This window comes from Chrysemys picta, chromosome 6 (assembly GCF_011386835.1).
Source record: "Chrysemys picta bellii isolate R12L10 chromosome 6, ASM1138683v2, whole genome shotgun sequence".
NCBI lineage: Eukaryota > Metazoa > Chordata > Testudines > Emydidae > Chrysemys > Chrysemys picta.
The window spans coordinates 104245743-104265458 of NC_088796.1; the positions used below are offsets into that span (position 1 = coordinate 104245743).

Genomic DNA, 19716 nt, shown 5'->3' on the forward strand with positions numbered 1-19716 from the left:
GTGGCCTTGAGGTGAGATGTCAAAGACTGACAGAGACTGGGAGTAAGACGGGGACAAAAAGAAAGGTCAGAGAGTGAGAGCAGGACATTTGCCCCATGGGGCTGGCACACAATATGGGGACAAGGGCTGAAAGATGGCCACAGAGAAGGACAGAGGCTCAAGTGGGATGGGGCAAAGGTGGAGATATTGATCCAGGATTTGCAAACCCCACCTGCAGGTTGACTTGCCCAAAATCCCCATCTCCCCCTTGCCCAGATACTGTCCCACCCACTTCAGTCTGCCCTAAGCTCCCCCTTCTCCTCTTCCCCCTCACCTTCTCAACCCCACCTCACTGTTACCTTGGCTCCCCAAGCTGCCCCTAGCTGTTCCAGCCCCTCACCCACTTCTGAGAGATTTAGGAAGATAGGGTGGGACTTGCTCATACTGTGTGAAGCATGGGCGGGAGAAGATCCTGAGGAGGAAATAGTGATTCACTCTGAGCAGCAATAAATGTTAGGTATGACACTGCATCACAAAGTAAATTTGTAAGTTAATTTTTCTGTCAGTCACTAACGATGAGATCTTTTGTTTAGTAAAGATCAATTAAAATCATATGCTCTTGTACTGCAGTACGAACAGAATTCATTTCTGTTCTGTTCACATACTAACATGCAGCATGTATAAATTGTAATTCATCGCAAAAGGCTGTTTAAGTTTTAAAGAAATAAAAGTGAAGAAACTTATTTATACAAACCAGATTTTATCTCATTTCTCATGTGCATGTCAAATTCAGACTCTCTCTGTCAATAAAGCTGAATAAAACTGAAGCTCAGTGCACAGATCTATTTATTATAACCAGTATACTGTATAACTACAAAAGAATTAGGGACATGTTGTAGCTGGCCCTGTGTAGGTGCACTAAATGGGAAGAGTGCAAGGAACCTTCCCACTGCATCCTGCCCACACTAGGACCATCTACAACCTGGCTAGGAAGTGAATCCACTGCCTCTCCTACTACTTTTATCAGCGGTACTAGCAGTCCCAGATAGGGCTGCGGGAGCAGAGCTACAGTCCTGCCCATGCCCCCCGGATGCACCAGCTTTCAGAGCTGACCAAGCATAGCAGGAAGCGGGGGAGCATATTCTGAGCCTTTTTAAAGGGTAGCAGAGCTTTCTACGTATGCTCCTACTGAGAGCTCTCCTACCTCCCCATGCAAGGCCGTGGTTTTGAGGCACAATCTAACTCTTAATGTGGAGAACCAGAAGGATACAGTGAATAATAGACTGAATAAACAGTCAGTCAGAAAACGACATAACCTCCAACCATTAGGCAATCCAATACAGAAGTATTTATTAACCAATTTTTATAAAGTTTCTTACCACAGCAGCTATTGCCTGAATTACGAGGATTTAAAAAAATAGATATTAACAAAAATCAAGAGAAGAGACAAAAACAGTCAAAACTAAACAAAATACACGGGTTTTGAATCATGTCCTGAAACAGAACGCATACAAAATTGAATACAAAATGCACAAGGAGAAAGATAAAAGGGGGTTTTATTTTTACCTAATTATAGCTAAAAGCTTCCCAACCCCAATCCTATTGGCTCAAGCAAGATTGGGACATTAACTACCCTTGTGAAATCTAATATACTACATCCATTTTAGTACGTATAGAAGAGTAATATTTGTATAGCAAAGGAAATATATATGTATAGAAAAGGAAAAAATATTTCACATCATTTAATAAACTTAGAAGCAATTATCAACATGGTAAAAAGTATAGGTTAAATATTATAGGTCTTGGCACATTTATACAGTTATTGTTTCTTGAGTTTTACTTTTAGAAATATCTTTCATAATTACTAGAAAGCTTTCATTACCTCAAATAACTATGTTCAATGCATATAGTATTTTCCAAAAGATTTTAAGCCCACAGAGTATTATGGCATTTCAGAATTAAAGTCGATCAGTTTAAAGAACAAATTTTGCTTAAGTAATATATAGTAAATAAATAAATAATATATTGCTTATTCTTCCACTTATAAATTCACTATTGAAAAGTGAAATACAAGTCTATGTCTGACAGTAACACACCGCTTTGAAACAGACACACCCCTCCAGTTTGCTGAAATCTCACACTTATGTCACAAGTAAAAATCAAAACCTGTGCACTAATGGTATAAACAAGGGATTATGCTTGTTATGCATTATCATCTCTATACATTAGAACCTCAATCATACTCAAACAAATTCACTAAAGTGTGGTTTTCAATCTGCTAACTATGCATTCCATAATAGCCTGTAATTATTAAAAACTGACAAGAAAGCTACGCCACCTGTGTTTATGTGAAGCCAGGTAATGAAAAAAACAACAACGCTGTCATCACCTCTCAATTCCTGATTGCATTATCAAAACTGTAGCCGAGTTTGGCATCTGGGTGTGACCTTGTTAACTGCTAGGGTAATTAAATTTATTCTATTGGGAAAAGGGATGATAAATTATTAGCAAGAAGATTTTGTTCACATTTTATTAAATTGGCCTGTCAAAGGGTCGGCCAAATTATCAAGGGCCTCATTTATTGGAGGCCAGCCATATTGCCACATCTGTTACAATTATTTATAATTTCAGCAGTTGAAAACCAACTGAGTTAGGCATCCGCCATGTAAAGTAATTTACAAATTATCTGATGAGGGAGTGTTTTAGCTTCTCCCTCATTTCTAGCCAGCAGAAAGCCGCACTGTAATTACAGAACACGATTAGGTTCTTTGGGGAACTTATCTTGCACTCATAGCCATAGTAAGATGCAGCAAGAACATATGGAGGAGCTTGTGCTTCTACTCCCTGAAGCTCGTGACCCGCCTGCCGCTGAGCCCTTGAGTTGAATTTGAATGAGTGTGCCATGGCTAATGTTCTACACATGCACCATTTATGCCACAAAACAAATCGGATCACTGTTAATTATGAAGCAGCTATAATCAGGCCTTCACATCTGTGTAATGTGAAGCGCAGTAGGCTGTATTCCAATAATGTATGACTACCTTTGGGTCGCAAATTGCAAGCCATATTGCCTCAGTAGTAGTTACTGAATTCAACGTAACTCCTTTGATAAAAGCCCACCACAAGGATATTTTTATCCTTTTTTATCCTTTTTTTTTTAAAACACAAGCCTTTCTTTATCAGCTATTGACCAGAACAGTTAAAGCATATGGCACAAGTTCATTAATGAACAGTAGCACACAGCACTCTAATTTAATGAAACCACTTGAGCCATAAAAATCAGATTTAGTTAATTCCCCCTTCCCCATTTTTTTTTCTTTTCTGCATCTAGCCTAAACCCTGGACTCCAACATAATGCCATGGGTGATCTTGTTCTAAAATATAATTATATTTCCCTACATTTATAAACAGAATTCATGTTTTCAAAAGCTGTATGTTTTCTAACATGCAGTGGGGGGAAAAGAGAGAGAGAGAGATGGCCAAAAAGTTTCTTTTACATAACTCAAATTTAATTCAGTATCAATTAATACAGTATATATCATTTGTATTTTAGAAATTACTGTCTGGCAGCTGCCTTCTAACAAAAAAACCCCCAAAACAAAATACCTCTTTATTCCTTGAAAAATCTTTCTGTGAAAAAGCAACTAAACAAGCTGCACCCAGATGGCAAACCAGCTACAGTTTAATTAATCCACTAAAAGCCATTCAGTTTTCAGTAAGGGTAATGTAATTTTGAATAATTGTAGGAAAAAAATCACTAAAACGATCTTAAGTTTTATTATAGCGGTATGAATACTGCCACTATAGAGTAGTTAAAGTTGAGTTGCTGTTTCCATTATAAACCCTACATTTTCAGTATTCAGTATCTTGGCCATTTCACATTGCTTAGGCTGAAAATACATATAACATTTGTCAGCGTATTAACATCATAAAAATCAATTACATTCAATCAAGCTATTTTTCAGAAAAAGTTCTTCAACGAGTGCACTTCAAAATAGAATTTAGATTTTACTTGACAAGCTCTATACCAAAAATAGATTAGTTTTCAAAGTTATGCAGTTCATTGTTAAAATGGACTACATTTATTTTTATTGTTTCAAAGATAAAAAAAATTATGGAAGAGTTCTGTCTACATGCTTGCACTGCCTCAGCATCCTGGGTGGAGTTCCCTGTTGTCATTGTAAAATGCCCAATTGCCATATACTGAAACAGGGGTGTTGTGACTGTGGTCTATGCTGGAAAAGTGCGTAGACCACCGTTGTTCCAATACAAGTGATGATTGTAGAAACTTTGATACAAAAGATAATAGTGTAGGACTCTTCTGAAGACAAGCGTATGGGCTATACTACAATCTATCCTTGTAACCTAGAACTCTCCAATTCAAACATTTGCTTTATAAAAAAGTAAGAAAAATATAGACCTTTGTGAGAAACATTATTCTAGCTTTCTTCTTCCTTAAATGAGACACTGTGGGCATCTGAAGTGTCAATTGACTCATTTAAAATTCAAAAAATGTCTGGAAACTCAAAATTTACTGCTGATTCCCTCTGACAGAAGCACGGGCATGTTCCTGTATACAGATAACTTACCTTTATCATCTGCAAAGCGTTTTAGTAAGAGTATGTAGCAAAATCTAAAACAATGATGTTAAACGTTAAAATTACTGCACTGTTCTAATTAAAATTATTCACAGAGATGGCGCTTGTCTTAACTTAAAAATTAAAGAGTATTTCTAGTACTAAAAATATAGGTACTATAATTTCTACATTACATTTCAATATAGACAGAATTAACAATGTTGTAAGAGCACTTACAAGCCATATAATCATATAATACAGAATTAATGTAATAATCTCCAGCAAATTGATACTTAGCAGCAGGTTGGAGGGAGATCAACATTTGAAAAATGTTATTGCTACTTTTTGTCATTACAGATTGTAATTTTTACCCAATAGTTCATGTAAACTAATTTGATCAACTTTTACTTCTATTTTTCTTTCTTCAATTTTCTAACTCAAAACACAAGATCTTAAGTGAAAAGTAATTAATAGTCCTTTGGTTGCCAGAATAAATACTCTGTTGTATTACAGTGTTTTAAATGATCACCATAATTTGATGACAACACACTGTTCATTATATAGAAGGCATTTTGCTACCATAACTATTGACGGTTTAAAAAATTCCATTTTGAGATTTTCTATGTTGTCAGATTACTAAAATGTATAAATATAATTGTAAAGTAAACTAATTCATGTAGAACATTTCTGAAAGCATGGTTTCATTGATAATGCATGTATGGCCAAGAAAAGTATTGTATAAACAACACAAGTGGATAATAAGGTTTCTGATGTTATGTTTCTACCGAAATCATATGCCTGATAACATTACGTCCCATCCCATCAGACTGTTCAGAGGTATGATAGGATAAAGAAGCCACAAGTAATTAAAATATGATACTAGATAATCAATGGTCATATTGTCATTTTGAAAGGCTTGGATGAAAGCTATAATCTGATTGTCTGAAGATATTAACTACATGTGTTTTGAACTAACTTATAAAACACCATGTTAAGATTCAGCTATGATTACTAGCTATGATTAATAGGGAAGTATTCCTTATTAAAAAACAAATTTAAATAACAAAATATTTTAAAATTAGGATACTTCCCTATTAATATAATCTGTGATTAATATGAACTAGAAAACTCTTAAAATGAAACTTAAATTTTGCCCTTTTATGCTGTAATATTAAAATATATTGGGTGAAATCCTGGCTCACTATGGTCAAAGGGAGTTTTGCCACTGACTTCAATCAGTCTTCCAAAAATTGTAATTAAATTAACACATCTATAGATCTAATCAACAAAATCATTGAAATCAATGATGTTACACCAGCGTAAAGCTGGAGTAACACAATGGGAATAAGGCTCAGAGGATTTAAGAACAACAACAGTGAATTCATATTTAATTTTAGTTACATATCTGCACTCTTTCTAATAAGTGGTATTTCTGAATGATCTTTACTTTGACCATTGTAGCAGTATTTCCTATTCTGACTGCCTTAAAGAACCACAGAATTGGAATTTAGGAGAATGTTATAAAAGTTGCAACAGAATTATATATTAACTAGAAAAAACACACCAGTGAAATCTCACAGTTATAAATAAAAATATTCAAATGCCTGTTAATTATGGTATTTCAATGGAAGTATCATCTCTTAATACTATCTTTAATGTCTCAAGTACCATACATGTATAAAAAAATAAGAGAAGTCAGATGATTACTTTGGTTCGGTGAAATTTATGTTTTACAAAGAAAATACATTTCAGAGTTAAAAATTTACATTGTAATAATGAAACAGTGAATAATAACCAAAACCCATAGGTGTATGCTTTTAAGAATATTTGGAATGCTTTTGTCTTGTTTCATTCCGCTTTTTAATAAATAGAAAAGTAGAACCGGTTAAGAGATAGAATCACAAAGTCATAGGATTAGAAGGGACCACAATGGTCATCTACTAAATTCCCTCTAAGCTGCGCAGCCGCGCAGCAGGCTACTAACAGCGGCACGGAGCTGCCGCAGCCAGGGTGAGGGTCACATGCAGTGGAGAGAAATTAAAACCCCGAGCCAAGCAGTGGCGCCCTCCACCCATTGTGCTGCATCCAACTTGTCTGGTGGGTTTAAATGAGCGAGTGAGAGCTAGTTGGAGGTGCCCAACCTGCTGCCCAGCAACCCCGCTGCTCCCCGCGGGATGGAGTGCATTGCTGCCCCAGGCCCGCCGCTGCCCCCAATTCCGCCAGGCCTGCCCCCGAGCTCGCCCAGCCTTGTGATCCAGCTGGTGGGCTCAAGGAGGTGAAGACTGATTCCCTGTGTGGTCCATGGGGCATGTGTATCCACCAGCAAAGTTGTCCACTTGGCCGGCAGCCCATGAAGCTGGAAGTGCCCGTGGTGTTGTAGGGGGTGCCTCGCAGGCAGCCCCTTTCCCGGAACTTTGCTGGGCTGGAGGGGCCGCAGGGAGCAGAGCCATGTGTGACCAGTGGCTGGGACGATGGGGCTATTTCCCCAGCACCGCACGTAGAGGCACCTCTCCCTTGGCCCAGCCCAGCCCCACCGGAACTACCACAGTTGGGGAGAGGCACCCTCCTTCAGCCCCAGCTGCTATAGCAAGACAGGGCTAGGGGGAGTCCTCTCTCCCCACTGCAGCTCCAAGGCAGCCTGCATCCCAAACCCCTCATCCCTGGCCACACCCCAGAGCCCAGACCCCCAGCCAGAGCCCTCACCCTCTGCAACCCAACACCCTGCCCCAGCCCTGAGCCGCCTCCCACACTCCGAACCCCTTCGCCCCACCCCCGCCACAAATCACCTCCATAATGGTGCACATAAAATTCATTCCGCATTCATCTTTTTTATGGCAGCCTTTCAAATAGTTGAAGACTGTTATCATGTCCCCCTTAATTTCCTTTTTTTCAAACTAAACATATCCAGACCCTTCAGCCTTTGCTCATATGGCTTGCATTCCATCCCTTTGATCATCTTTGTCACTTATCTCTGGATCTTTTTCAGTTTCTCTACATCGGGGGTTCTCAAACTGGGGGGTCATGACCCCTCAGGAGGTCACGAGATTATTACATGGGGGGTTGCGAACTGTCAGCCTCCACCCCAAACCCGCTTTGCCTCCAGCATTTATAACGGTATTAAATCTATTTAAAAGTATAAGGGGGGGTTGCACTCAGAGGCTTGCTATGTGAAAGGGGTCACCAGTACAAAAGTTTGAGAACCACTGCTCTACATCCTTTCTATATATTGGTGACCAAAACTGGATACAGTACTTCAGTTGAGGCCTAACCAACACCAAGTAGAGTGGTACTATCACCTCCTGTGACTTGCATGGTATGCCTCTGTTAATGCAATCTAAAACTGCACTTGCTTTTTTTGCAACAGCATCACATTGCTGACTCATGTTGAGGTTGTGATCCAGATTGCATTAATGACTTTTAGTAATACAGCCACAAACAATGAGAACGCCAGGCTCAACAGTTACTTATTTTCACTGACAAAAATTGGGAAATTTCACATTCTTATCTGCAAATTAAATAATTCTCACTTTTCAACCACAAAATATTCATGACACAAACAGAAATTTCACAAAAACCTGCCAGTAGATTGCAGATTTCCTCTGGCTTTATTCCAGAATATGAGTGGTAGTCTGCTTGCATATGCCTTCTATTATCAGTAGAAGCATCTATAGGTTCCTCTGTGCTATTGACTGTGTGGAAGCCCAATCTTTATAATCTATTAAATAAAATTTACCTCACCTGTTCCCTATGTTTTGGATGAGAATCTTGATGTACTGGATGTAAGGCCTCTCGGGCCTGCTGTAGTTGCTCTTCCAGCCACTTTATCTTTTGTTCTTTTTCCAGTAGCTGACCCTGAAGAGAAGCATGACTTTGCTGGAGCTGAATCTCACTTGCTTTCCGAGTTTCAAAACATATAGTCAATTCGTTGTAAAGCTATTTTTAAAGAAAACGTAACATGGGATTAATAAATGCCATCATTGAAAACAAGTACTTAAATTCACAAATTTATATGCAGTTTATTGCTGTTTTTAGTTTACGAAGTCATATAGCCACCAGGATCATGATTTTCTTCACTATTCTTATTGCAATATTGGTCACACTTGTTTCCACCCCTACACTCCCATCATACTGGCAGATGTACTGCCTTAACCTTTTATCTTTTATCTTTGTAACTAAGAAACTCTAATGTGTTTCAAACAACTGCTTCTCCGCCCAAACAGATCTAACATTAGAACCGCAGCAGTTCCATATACCTTTGTATGATGATTGTGAGCAGAAATTGGTATTCACAAACTTTTTTTAAAAAGCAGTATTTACCTTAATTCTTGAACAGCTCTATAAATACAAAACCAAACAAATGCACGTGCGCACGCGCGCGCGCGCACACACACACACACACACAGTTCACTGATTAGGAATAGCAGAAAAAATTTCTAAATGAAATATTTCCTCTGGAAGTGAGCTTATTAACAGGGGCAGCAAACATTAAATAGAAAAACTCCTTTTTTAACTGAAGAAGATAAAGTTTAGATTTTGAAGATAATAAAGTCCACACAGCAGACTAGGATATAACTGACTGCATAACTTGGCCTTCCCCTATTTATGTCTTTTGCGTATTTCGCTCTGCTCTAGTTTCTAGGCCAGGCTGCCTGTTTGTCTTCCATGCTGGTCTTCTATGCTTTATGCCCTTTCTGAGCTGACCCATAAACCCATTTCCTTCACTGCATTTAAATCCCTTCAGAAGACCCATTTCTGCCATGACACCTAAAAGAAACCAATCAATGGATTATGACTAGATTTTTGGCAGCTATAAATAATACTTATCTATATGCCAAGTAAATATAATATTTATATAATTTAGTGATTAAAAACATTATATTATTTAACGTGGTCATGAACTGCATTGTCATTTGTATATATCTTCTGCATCTCTTTCTTTTCCCCTTTGTCTGTTTGGTTTTGCCTTTCAGAGCATCAACTCTTTGGGGAAGGAATCAGGTGTTCTATTATGTTTGGAAAACATCTAGCACTTCGTGGGCATTATTAGAAACAATAAAATCTATTCCTACTCGTATTATTTTGTCCGAACCATGACCACACAAAATCTAGTCAGGACAAATGTAATCACTTATTGCCTGCCCAAAAAACTGATCACAGACCTCTCTACCTAAGCATATTGTAATTCCAGATATTTTTAAGACTCACAAAGCGTCATTAAAAATAATTGAAGTATTACAGTGAAATGTTTTTATCTACTGGACAGAGACTGATGTATTTTTTGGAAATACAAATACTAGCTTAACCAAGTTTATGGATTTCAGCAAGTTTCTCAATTATTTTTCTAATCACATGAATATCTGATAGAAAAATAAAGATTTCACCTTTATAAAGACTTGCATTCCTAGGCAATGTCCTTCCAAATGAATAGAACACTGGGATACAAAACTTATCTCCAGCCATAACTGGATAAGCTGATTAGCTAGATCATACTGGTATGACAATCTGCTATTTTTATTATTATGACCACGTAAGTGGTTCTAATTTTATAACTTTTAAAGGTAACATCCTATTAAAATGAGAACAACACAGTTTTCTTTTTGCTGACTGGCCGAAGTACTGAGCACCCACCACTCCTACTGAAGTTAATTGTTGGTGGTTGTGCTCAGCAACTGACAGGATCAGGCCCTAAAAGACAAATAACATGTCTGTTTACATTCTGAAAGCTAATCTTTGCAACCAATCCTGATAAAAAAGTATTTAACTGAAAGCTAGAGAAAACAGCACAATATGGATTTTCTGTTGAAAATCCATATGAAAAACATACAACCTCAGAATTCATCCATTTTCCATGCAAGTCATGTTCTATGCAAACATTTTTCTGCACCACCCACTTATTAGTTCATAGCATGGAACTTAGACAGTAATTTATTTACTACTAGGAAATTTCAGAAAGAAAATTATGTCTGCATAAAGGAAAGCTCATTTGTCCAACCTACCATGCCAATTGGAATGGCTTACAGTAGCTTGTCCATCTTTTCATTGATTGGCACGGACACTAGTGGGTGGAGTGAGTGCTTTCTTAATATTTCTAAAGGGATTATTTTGTTTTGAATTTTCTGTTTTGAGGATGCACCTTTTTAACCACATTGAAGTGGGGGACAACTTAATGTTTGAGATCCCACAGGATCAAAGAAGGTAGTATGGCTGCAGAGGACAAAGGGGAACAGAAAAATGGATAAACAGGCAAAATATAAAATGAAGTTTAAGAGAACTAAGGAGGAAATGTAAGGAAGAAAGAACCAAATAAGAAAATATTTATGTCCATCAGAAGTAGCAAGCTCAAGGGAGAATCAATGGGAGAAATCCTGGCTCCTCTGAAGTCCGTGGGAGCCTTCTATTCACGTTGATGGAACCAGGAATTCATCCAGTGTGTTTGTTAGATTATCAAGGTGTAAAGGAGGCAACTAAAGAGGATAAGGAAATTGCAGAGACACTAATATTGCTTACATGAGAAAATAATAGCAGGGAAATATTTAATGTAATTTTGAATGCATTTAATGGAATTTAGCAGCTGGAATTAAGGAGGAAGGGCAACTGCCATGTGACCAGCTGCATGCCAAAAGCAAGTGCTTCACAGACAACAGCTTGAGAACCTCTTTACTATGCTCCAGGGCTATACTTTCTTTAAAAGTAGCAAAGAATTGTAGATAAAGAACTCTAGATAAAGATATTTTTTAAAAATGATGAAACAACTTGAAATAAATCAGTCTGTAATAAATCACTAGGACCAAATGGGAATGAGGAACTGAAGAATGAAGTAGCTGAACTATTAACAAAAACAGATGAAACCTGTAGTAAGAGCCATCTCCACTCACCACTCCTCTGTCTCAACTACATTAAAATATTCACAAATTTTCCAATGCAACTTTTCTAATATTTATTTTAACAAATTTTGCTACAGAATTGGTTTTTGCTGGTTTCTTGAACAGTTGTTTAAAACACATTATGTAATTTATTGTGGAAAAACAGCAATTTCCACTGTACCATACTAAAGCTAATACTGTAAGTCTTCCAAAATAACTAGAAGATATAATTGTAAAACATGCATATGAGTATGTGATGAAAACAAACAAACAAGGCATTTGTTAGGATAATTCATACCTAACATTTTAAAATTCTTTAGGTGTTACCAAATTTGTGGACAGAATTTGTTGATGACAAAATCATTTTAAGTCAGTTAAGACAAGGAACTTTTGGGGAACTCCAGAAGGACCTAACAAAACTAGGTAATTAGCAACACAATAGATAAAATTAAACAGACAAGAGCAAGTTAATGCATACTGAAAACAACAATTTATAATTAGCCACACATAGATGGATTATAAATTAATAGTAACTTCTCAGGGAAAAGATCTAGGTGTACATCATTGATAACTCAAAAATATCTGCTCAATCTGCTTCATGTTCAAAAAAAAGGGGGGGGGGATGTTGGACTACACTAAGAAGGGGTAAAAAATAATATAGAAAATATTATGGCATCATCATAGAAACTGATGAACCATCATCATGCTCAGTTTTTGTCACCTCAAACAAATGTAAGCAGAAAAAGGAGGAGTACAGAAAAGGACAACAAAAAATAGTAAGGGTCACTGAAACAAAGGCTTTTCATACATGAAAAGATTTAAAAGTGTAGGACCATTCTGTCTGGAAAGGAAAAGAATAAAAGAACAGGTGGCATGATCGAGATATTAAAAAAAATGAATATAGGCAAGGCTAGTTGAACATTCTTATATACCTTTTCTTATAAGATTAGAAAAGGAGGATATCAGATTAATTAAAAAAAACAAGTTTAAAACATTAATACACTTTTATACAACATAAACTTAACATGTAGGACTCACTTCCACAAGATGTTATTGAGACAAATAGTTTAGTAAGAATTACAAAAGTATTTGACTTTGATGTGACTAAGAGTGGGATCAACTATTTCTTTACCCAGGAGAAAATTACAGGAACAGTCGATCCTCGTGCTGTAGGATCTAAGCTAATAACCAGTTGGGTGAGAAACGTATCCTTCCATACCATAGTACTGCATAATTAGATTCACTGTTTTTATATTTTCAAAGAAGACGTTAATAATGTGTCATTGGTTACTTTTGTTCATCACATATTTTAAAGGGGAATATTTTGGCCCTGTTTATTAATGCCCAATATAAAGAAAGATGAAATCTTCATTCCACTGAAGTCAATGGCAAACTTCCCAGTCACTTCAATGGAGCCAGTATTTCACCCATATTATTTTGTTTCTTATTATTCTACAACACATTTTGGATGATGTTCCTTCCTTGTAGAAAATCAAATAGGAAGGTGGAATGAAGAATCTAGTCAATTCAGTACAGTCATTTGCAATTAAGACAGTTTGTCCTGAGAAACAGGCTCCCAGCAAGGTAAACAAAACAGGAGTACTCAAATATTTCTCCATCTACAGTATAGCTCTCCAATGTTCCTTGATCATATCAGAGTTTTGTACAACTTAGCTTGATGAAATGGTAGTTTTGTGCTGGGTTTTTTATCATTGTGTTTATGGAATATGCTTAATGTATTGCACTCATTAGTAATGTATTAATCCTGTTATGCTTGCATTGTGAGTTATTAAAGTTTGTCTACATTAACAACTAAGAATGATATTCCTCAAAGAGCATATTGAATGCTTCTCTGGTTTTGCACTGTTCAGGGCAAGAAATCTAGATCCCTTGAGTAATGGTGAATTATATAAAAAAATACAGATGAATGTATCTACACCAGAGGTGCTCAAACTGAAAGTCAGGACCCCTCAGGGAGTCGTGAGGTTATTAAATGGGGCATAGTGAGCTGTCAACCTCCACCCCAGACCCTGCTTTGCCTCCAGCATTTATTTTAAAAAGTGGTTTTAACGTATAAGGGGAGGGGGGTCGCACTCAGAGGCTTGCTATGTGAAAGGGGTCACCAGTACAAAAGTTTGAGAACCACTGAACCCAGCTGAGCAACTTAAGGGGTAAGAAGCCAGCTGTTGAATAGGTGATTCCTTGTCAGAACAAGAAATACCTGATCTGATTCTGTGTAGATCAGTGTTCTAAAATAATGGTTCTCAACCTTTCCAGACTACTGTATTCCTTTCAGGAGTCTGATTTGCCTTGCATACCCCAAGTTTCACCTCACTTCAAAACTACTTGCTTACAAAATCTTGCGCTCCCCTAAGCCCATCCTGCAATCCCCACATTGATCTAGATGAGTTGAGTATTCCTGATAGACCTCTGTGTATCCCCAGGGTTGAGAACCACTGTTCTAAAATATTGCATTATGCCACATTGGATCTGGTCTTCCTTTTCATATGCATTATCACTCAATGAGCTCACTGCATTAAAAAAGGTAACTGAAGTCTACAACTTATAGTTCTGAATCTGATCAAATTAAGTAGCTGTCCTCATAGAACTATTTAAATATGCTTGCTCCTGTGATTTTTCTCCCTTTTTGCAGACACATTTCTCTCCTTCAGCACTTAGTGTCTTCAGCATCATAGAATTCCCGTTAGGCATAACTTCCTGTGGTATACAATACCATTCCACTGCCATATACACTAGGACCAAGATTTTCAAACATGGGTACAAATTTAGACACCTGGATGAGTGATCAGATTTTTAACATGCTGAGCACCCAACAGATCCCACTCAGCAATTTTCAAAATCAAGCCACTTACTAAAATAAGACATGTTGAAAATTGTAGCCTAGGGTCTTTTCAAGCATGAAAAATATAAGGAGGTCCTGAAATCTAGGGTCAGAACAATAAGTGTCCCAACCTAACCTGCAGCTCCTGTTTTCAAAAGCTCTCTGAGGGTACATCTACACTGCAAAAACAGACTCACAACAGCAAATCTCAGAGTCGGGCTTGTACTACAGAGCTAAAAATAGCAGCATAGATGTTCAGGCTCGGGCTGGTGGGGGGGAGTGGGAGTTGGACCATAGGCTCCAGTCTGAGCCCAAATGTCTACACAGCTATTTTTAGCCCCATAGCATAAGCCCCAGGAGCCTGAGTCAGTTGACCCAGCTCTGAGACTCACTGGTGGTTGTACTTTAGGATAGCTAGCTGTGCCTGGATACAGGACTTTTTTGTATTTAACCTATGATCCTGTACAATGCTGCAATATTCTTGAGAGTTTGTAACTGAATTTTTACTTTTGGTACAGGGGAAGTAAACACCAACAGTTGCTATTAATCTTGCAAACTCAGACGGGAGGGACAACCCAATTAATGTTACTATATTTGGAGAATTGTTAAGGTTGGCTGATTATTACATATGTGAAAGAGGGAATGAAAGAGGGCTATCAATTCCTAAAGGGAGCAAATGTGCATTTGAAATTTGTAAATGGATATTCTGATTAAAATCCATGTACTTCTGCAGAGAGCAAGAAACATTAGTCAAAACAGTTATACAAAAACAAACAATGTCAGGCAAATCAAACTGCAAGATTTTGTAACTACATTTAGTTTAACAATGTTCTCTATAATGTCCAACTAGGTGTGTTTATTTTTATTCTTAAATTATATTTGTTGAATTTCTCCCTATTTTTGTAAAATTTCCAATAAAATACTCTTGTTTAAAACTACATTAACTGGGTTTCATAATGGTTAGCTTGGACAATCACGATGGGAGGCTCAAGCAGAGAAACGGAACTCAGAGCAAATCTATAACAACCTGGTTACTTGTTTTTAGGCTTGAAGGAGGCTACAAATCTCCAAAAACTCAACAGAATGATGGACAAAGGGTACTTTGGGCATAAAATGAGCCAAACCACCTGAATTAAAGATTTATCCCAAAACAGATCAGGCATTATTCCATACTTCCTCACTTATACAGTATATGGAATATAAACTTGTATCAATCCATTACAAGGCAGAATGGCACTATGCTTTCTTTGAAGCCAATACTGCTTCTGACCATGCCAGAGGTATAGCTGTTGAACAACACCCTCTCTTCTTAAGAAGGAATGTGTACCACCATGCACAGTACTCCCAGTCTCTGCTGCTTTAAGAGATCAGGATCCAACTCCAGAATTCAAACCTGGTCCCCATTTGATGGCAAACAGTACTTCCTCTATGCCACTGACATCTATGAGATATACAGTCAGTATGATTAATGAAGAGACTGAAAAGCAAAACCGCACCGAAGGGAACTTCTGCATTATGAAAACAAAAGGCTTAAACTGTAAATTTCAGAAAACCCTGATAAGATGGCTAAGGAGCTCAGAATCTCTTCTTGTCTTATTATCCTTAGTATTGATTGAAGTCTCTCCAGCTTGAAATGATTGGTGAGGACAAATCTATAGACTCCCATTAAATCCAGCATAGGAATGAAGTCCTGTGAGCAACTGGGACTAATAAAGCCGATGGAACACATTTTAGAAAAATATTCCTTACCTTGAGAAGTAGAACTATAGCCACAATATGAAATAGATATCAATGTCTTTTCATAAATCCTCTAACCTTAAAGGAGTTTTTGCAGGACATGTGTGTGGAATCAAGGGAAGAGGTATTGCAAATCCTAACCTGATTTCAGCAAGTCAGTGTATCTTGATAAAACAGACCACTGATCTTTAAAGGTCTTCCCACCCTGCCACAGTTCCACTACAGCAGGTCTAAAAGGGAATTTGTGATGGACTTATGCCTATCCATTATGTCTGGTTTGTCAGACAAGTCATTTCTTTGACTCAACCAACTGTTTCCTAATCCACATTAATACCAGTGCAAAGAGCAGTTCTTCCCAAATGGTAGACTAGTAAAATAAACTTGGAATATATCATCCAACCACAGTGCCTGAGCTCTAGCACATAGTGCCTATCTGACCACTAAAACAGAGGTCATTGATCTTGCTGTAAGGGACAGTATATCATAGGATGTACACACTGATAGGCTCAATGCCATTTGGAAAAGTAGAAAAATATTCCTCTGTGAATTTGTCTATAGAATAGCTGACAAGTCCTTATCTAGCTTTTGCAGACAGCATATTATTAATCCAGGGAGGCAAACAGAATGCATGTGCTTCTAGAATACTGTGCCTTTGAACTATAAGGAGTAAATCGAGGATTGCAGCTATTTTCAAGTTACTAGGATCACCAAGGCTTCTTGTAACCTCAATAGGAGAGTACATCTTAGGACTTAAAGAGAGTAAGTACACATTGCTTTAGAAACCTTAGGCCACTTTTAGTTACCTTTGGTTGCTTCACATAGCTCATTGAACAACCTATTTCAGGACATTTATTAGACTTTAGAAAGTGCTCCAGTAAAGCATCCCTTATGTCCAACAGTCTGAAATTTCTGTGAAAAGAATTCTTACCATTTTGCTACAATTATAATCTCTCCAGTTTAAATATTTCCCAAATAATAGCAATGGCATCCTAAATGTTGTCTTAATTTATTCAGCCCAAAGACGATTGCTCTCACTGATTACAAAGAAAGTAGTACAATCTTGGAATTTTTAAATAGCCTACACCAGCTTGGTCTCTCTGGTGTTAAAAGGCAGTAACAGAAATATTGAAGTTAGGTATTTAATAGAACAATTTCCTAAAATAAAAGGTAAATGTGTTCACCCCAGTTTGTCACATACACTAAAAGATCGATCAGATCTCAAAATAGGAAACATCTAATAGTTTAACTGCATGGGTGTTGGGATTTTAGCTTGCAACGAGAAGACAAAAAGAGGAGATTTCCAGGTATATGATGCTTAAATGGCTTTTGTGTTTCTCTGCAGTTTAAATAGTGGCCTACTTGCCAGTTAGTCGTCAGTTGGGATAGTCTGTGCTTAACTGAGTTAAGATGGCAGCCTCACTCCCCAATGTACCAAGAATATTCATTTTAAAAAAACCTCTGGGGTAGCTCAGGTAAGGGATTCCTATGAGTTGAGATATTTGGTGGAGCAGGGGTCATCAATTAATTACTAAACAGAAAAAACGGTTGCCCGCCTATTGTAACTGTTTTTCTTTGAGATGTGTTGCTCATGTCCACTCCATTTTAGGTGTGTGTGGTCATCTGAGATTTTTACCTTAGCGGTAACCGTAGGGCTGACCATGGCACCCCCTTGAGTGCCGTGCTCATGCCACGGTATATCAGGCGCCGCCGGCCCTATGCCTTCTCAGTTCCTTCTTGCCGACAACTCCGACAGAAGGGTAGGAGGGTGGCTAATGGAATGGACATGAACAACACATCTCGAAGAACAACAATTAGGAAAGGTAAGAAACCATTTTTTCATCTTAGTGTGCTTGCTCATGTCAATTTTATTCTAAGTGACTCACAAGCAGTATCAACGGAGGTGGGTTCAGAGTTCACAGTCTGGCTTTCAGCTTGCAGCACAGCTCTGCCAAAGCCAGCATCGTCTCAACCCTGCTGAGTCAGCGCATAATGCAATGTGAACATGTGGACGGACGACCAGATAGTGGCCCAACAGATTTCTCGGATTGGCACCTGTGCCAGGAAGGCTGCTGATGATGCTTGTGCCCTTGTTGCGTGCGCCATCACGATCACCGGCAGAAGCACCTTTGCCAGCTCATAGCAGTAACGGATGCAGGCCGTAACCTAGGATGAGATTCTCTAAGTAGATACCGGACGACCTTTCATCCTGTCCACCACCGCAACGAACAACTGTGTTGACTTATGGAACGGCTTCGTTCTATCTATGTAGAATGCCAACACCCTCCTGACGTCCATGGTATGAAGCCTGAGGTCCTCATCAGACTCATGGGGCTTCACATAGAAGACCGGTAATTATATGTCCTGGCCAGTATGAAACTGAGAAATGACCTTGGGCAGAAACACTGGATGTGGGCGCAGCTGGACCTTGTCCTTGTAGAAGACCGTATAGTGAGGCTCCAACGTGAGCGCCCTGATCTTGGACACCCTACGGGCCGAAGTTATAGCGACCAAGGAGAGAAGCAGGAGGGAGAGAAGAGGAGAGAAGCAGGAGGGAGCTGAAAGCCAAGAGTTCGAAGGGGGGACCCATGAGCCTCTACAGCACAAGATTCAGGTTCCAAGTGGGAACCAGGTCCCAGACATGTGGGTAAAGGCACTCCAGAACTTTCAAGAACTGCGCCGTCATGGGATGGGCGAAGACTGACCGGCCTTGAAATGGAGGGTAGAATGCCAAAACAGCCACCAGGTGTACCTTGATCGAAGACAGCAACAGGCCCTGGAGCTTAAGGTGCAGTAAATAGTCCAGGATGTCCTTCCGCACAAATGTGTCGGTTCAAGGCCCAACACGTGAACCACTTCCACTTTGCCACATAGGTAGCCCTAGTGGTCGGTTTTCTGCTGCCCAGCAAGATCCATACTCAGCCATGCAGCAGCCAAGCCGTCAAGTGCAGCGATGCCAGGTTCGGGTGCAGCAGGTCGCTGTGGTTCTGGGACAGCAGATCCGGCAGAAGAGGTAGCTGCAATGGGGTGGCTGCTGAGAGACTCAGCAGCACGGCGAACAAGTGTTGACGAGGCCACGCTGGGCTATGAAGATAACAGACACTCTGTCTTGCTTCACCTTCAGCAGTATCTTGTGGATCAACGTTCTGGCAGGAAGGTGTACATCAGCGCTCCCGACCACAGGATCAGGAAGGCGTCCGACAGGGAGCCCTTGTCCCTGCCCCACAGAGAACAGAACAGGTGGAACTTTCTATTCTGTTTGGATGTAAACAGGTCCACCTGGAGAGTCCCCCACCTCAGGAAGATTAGGCTGACCACCTCCAGATGAAGTGACCATTTGTGGCAAGATGACAAAGTCCTGCTGAGGTGGCTACCAGATGAATAGCATGCAGCACACAAAAGTTCCAGAGGCTGAGCATCTCCCGATACAGGGCCGAAGACCTGGCGCCATCCTGCCTGTTCACGTAAAACATCGTGGCTGTATTCACTGTCAGGACCTGCACCACCTTGCCTTTCAGGTAGGGCAAGAAAGCCTGGCAGGCCAGGAGAACCACTCTGAGCTCCCTGACATTGATATGAAGGGCTAGATCGTTTTGTAGCCAGTGGCCCTAGGTGTTGAGCTCTCCCAGGTGGGCTCCCTAGCTCAGGTCCGACGAGTCCGAGAGCGACGGGAAGGCGACGGAGGTGGGGATACAAAGGGAACTCCCTGCAGCACTGACTC

General features: G+C 39.2%; 1 protein-coding gene across 8 annotated transcripts in view; it reads right to left on the minus strand.

The window, feature by feature from the left end:
* The window catches only part of CNTLN (centlein), a 275372-nt gene that overhangs the window by 149455 nt on the left and 106201 nt on the right, over positions 1-19716 (minus strand). For all 8 annotated transcript variants that reach the window (XR_010588654.1, XM_065549483.1, XM_065549484.1 and 5 more), the window contains exon 8: positions 8295-8489. Coding sequence is in view for 7 of the 8 variants with exons in the window: in XM_065549483.1 (XP_065405555.1) it covers positions 8295-8489 (195 nt within the window). In the remaining variant the exon portion in view is untranslated. The remainder of the gene's footprint in view (positions 1-8294; positions 8490-19716) is intronic.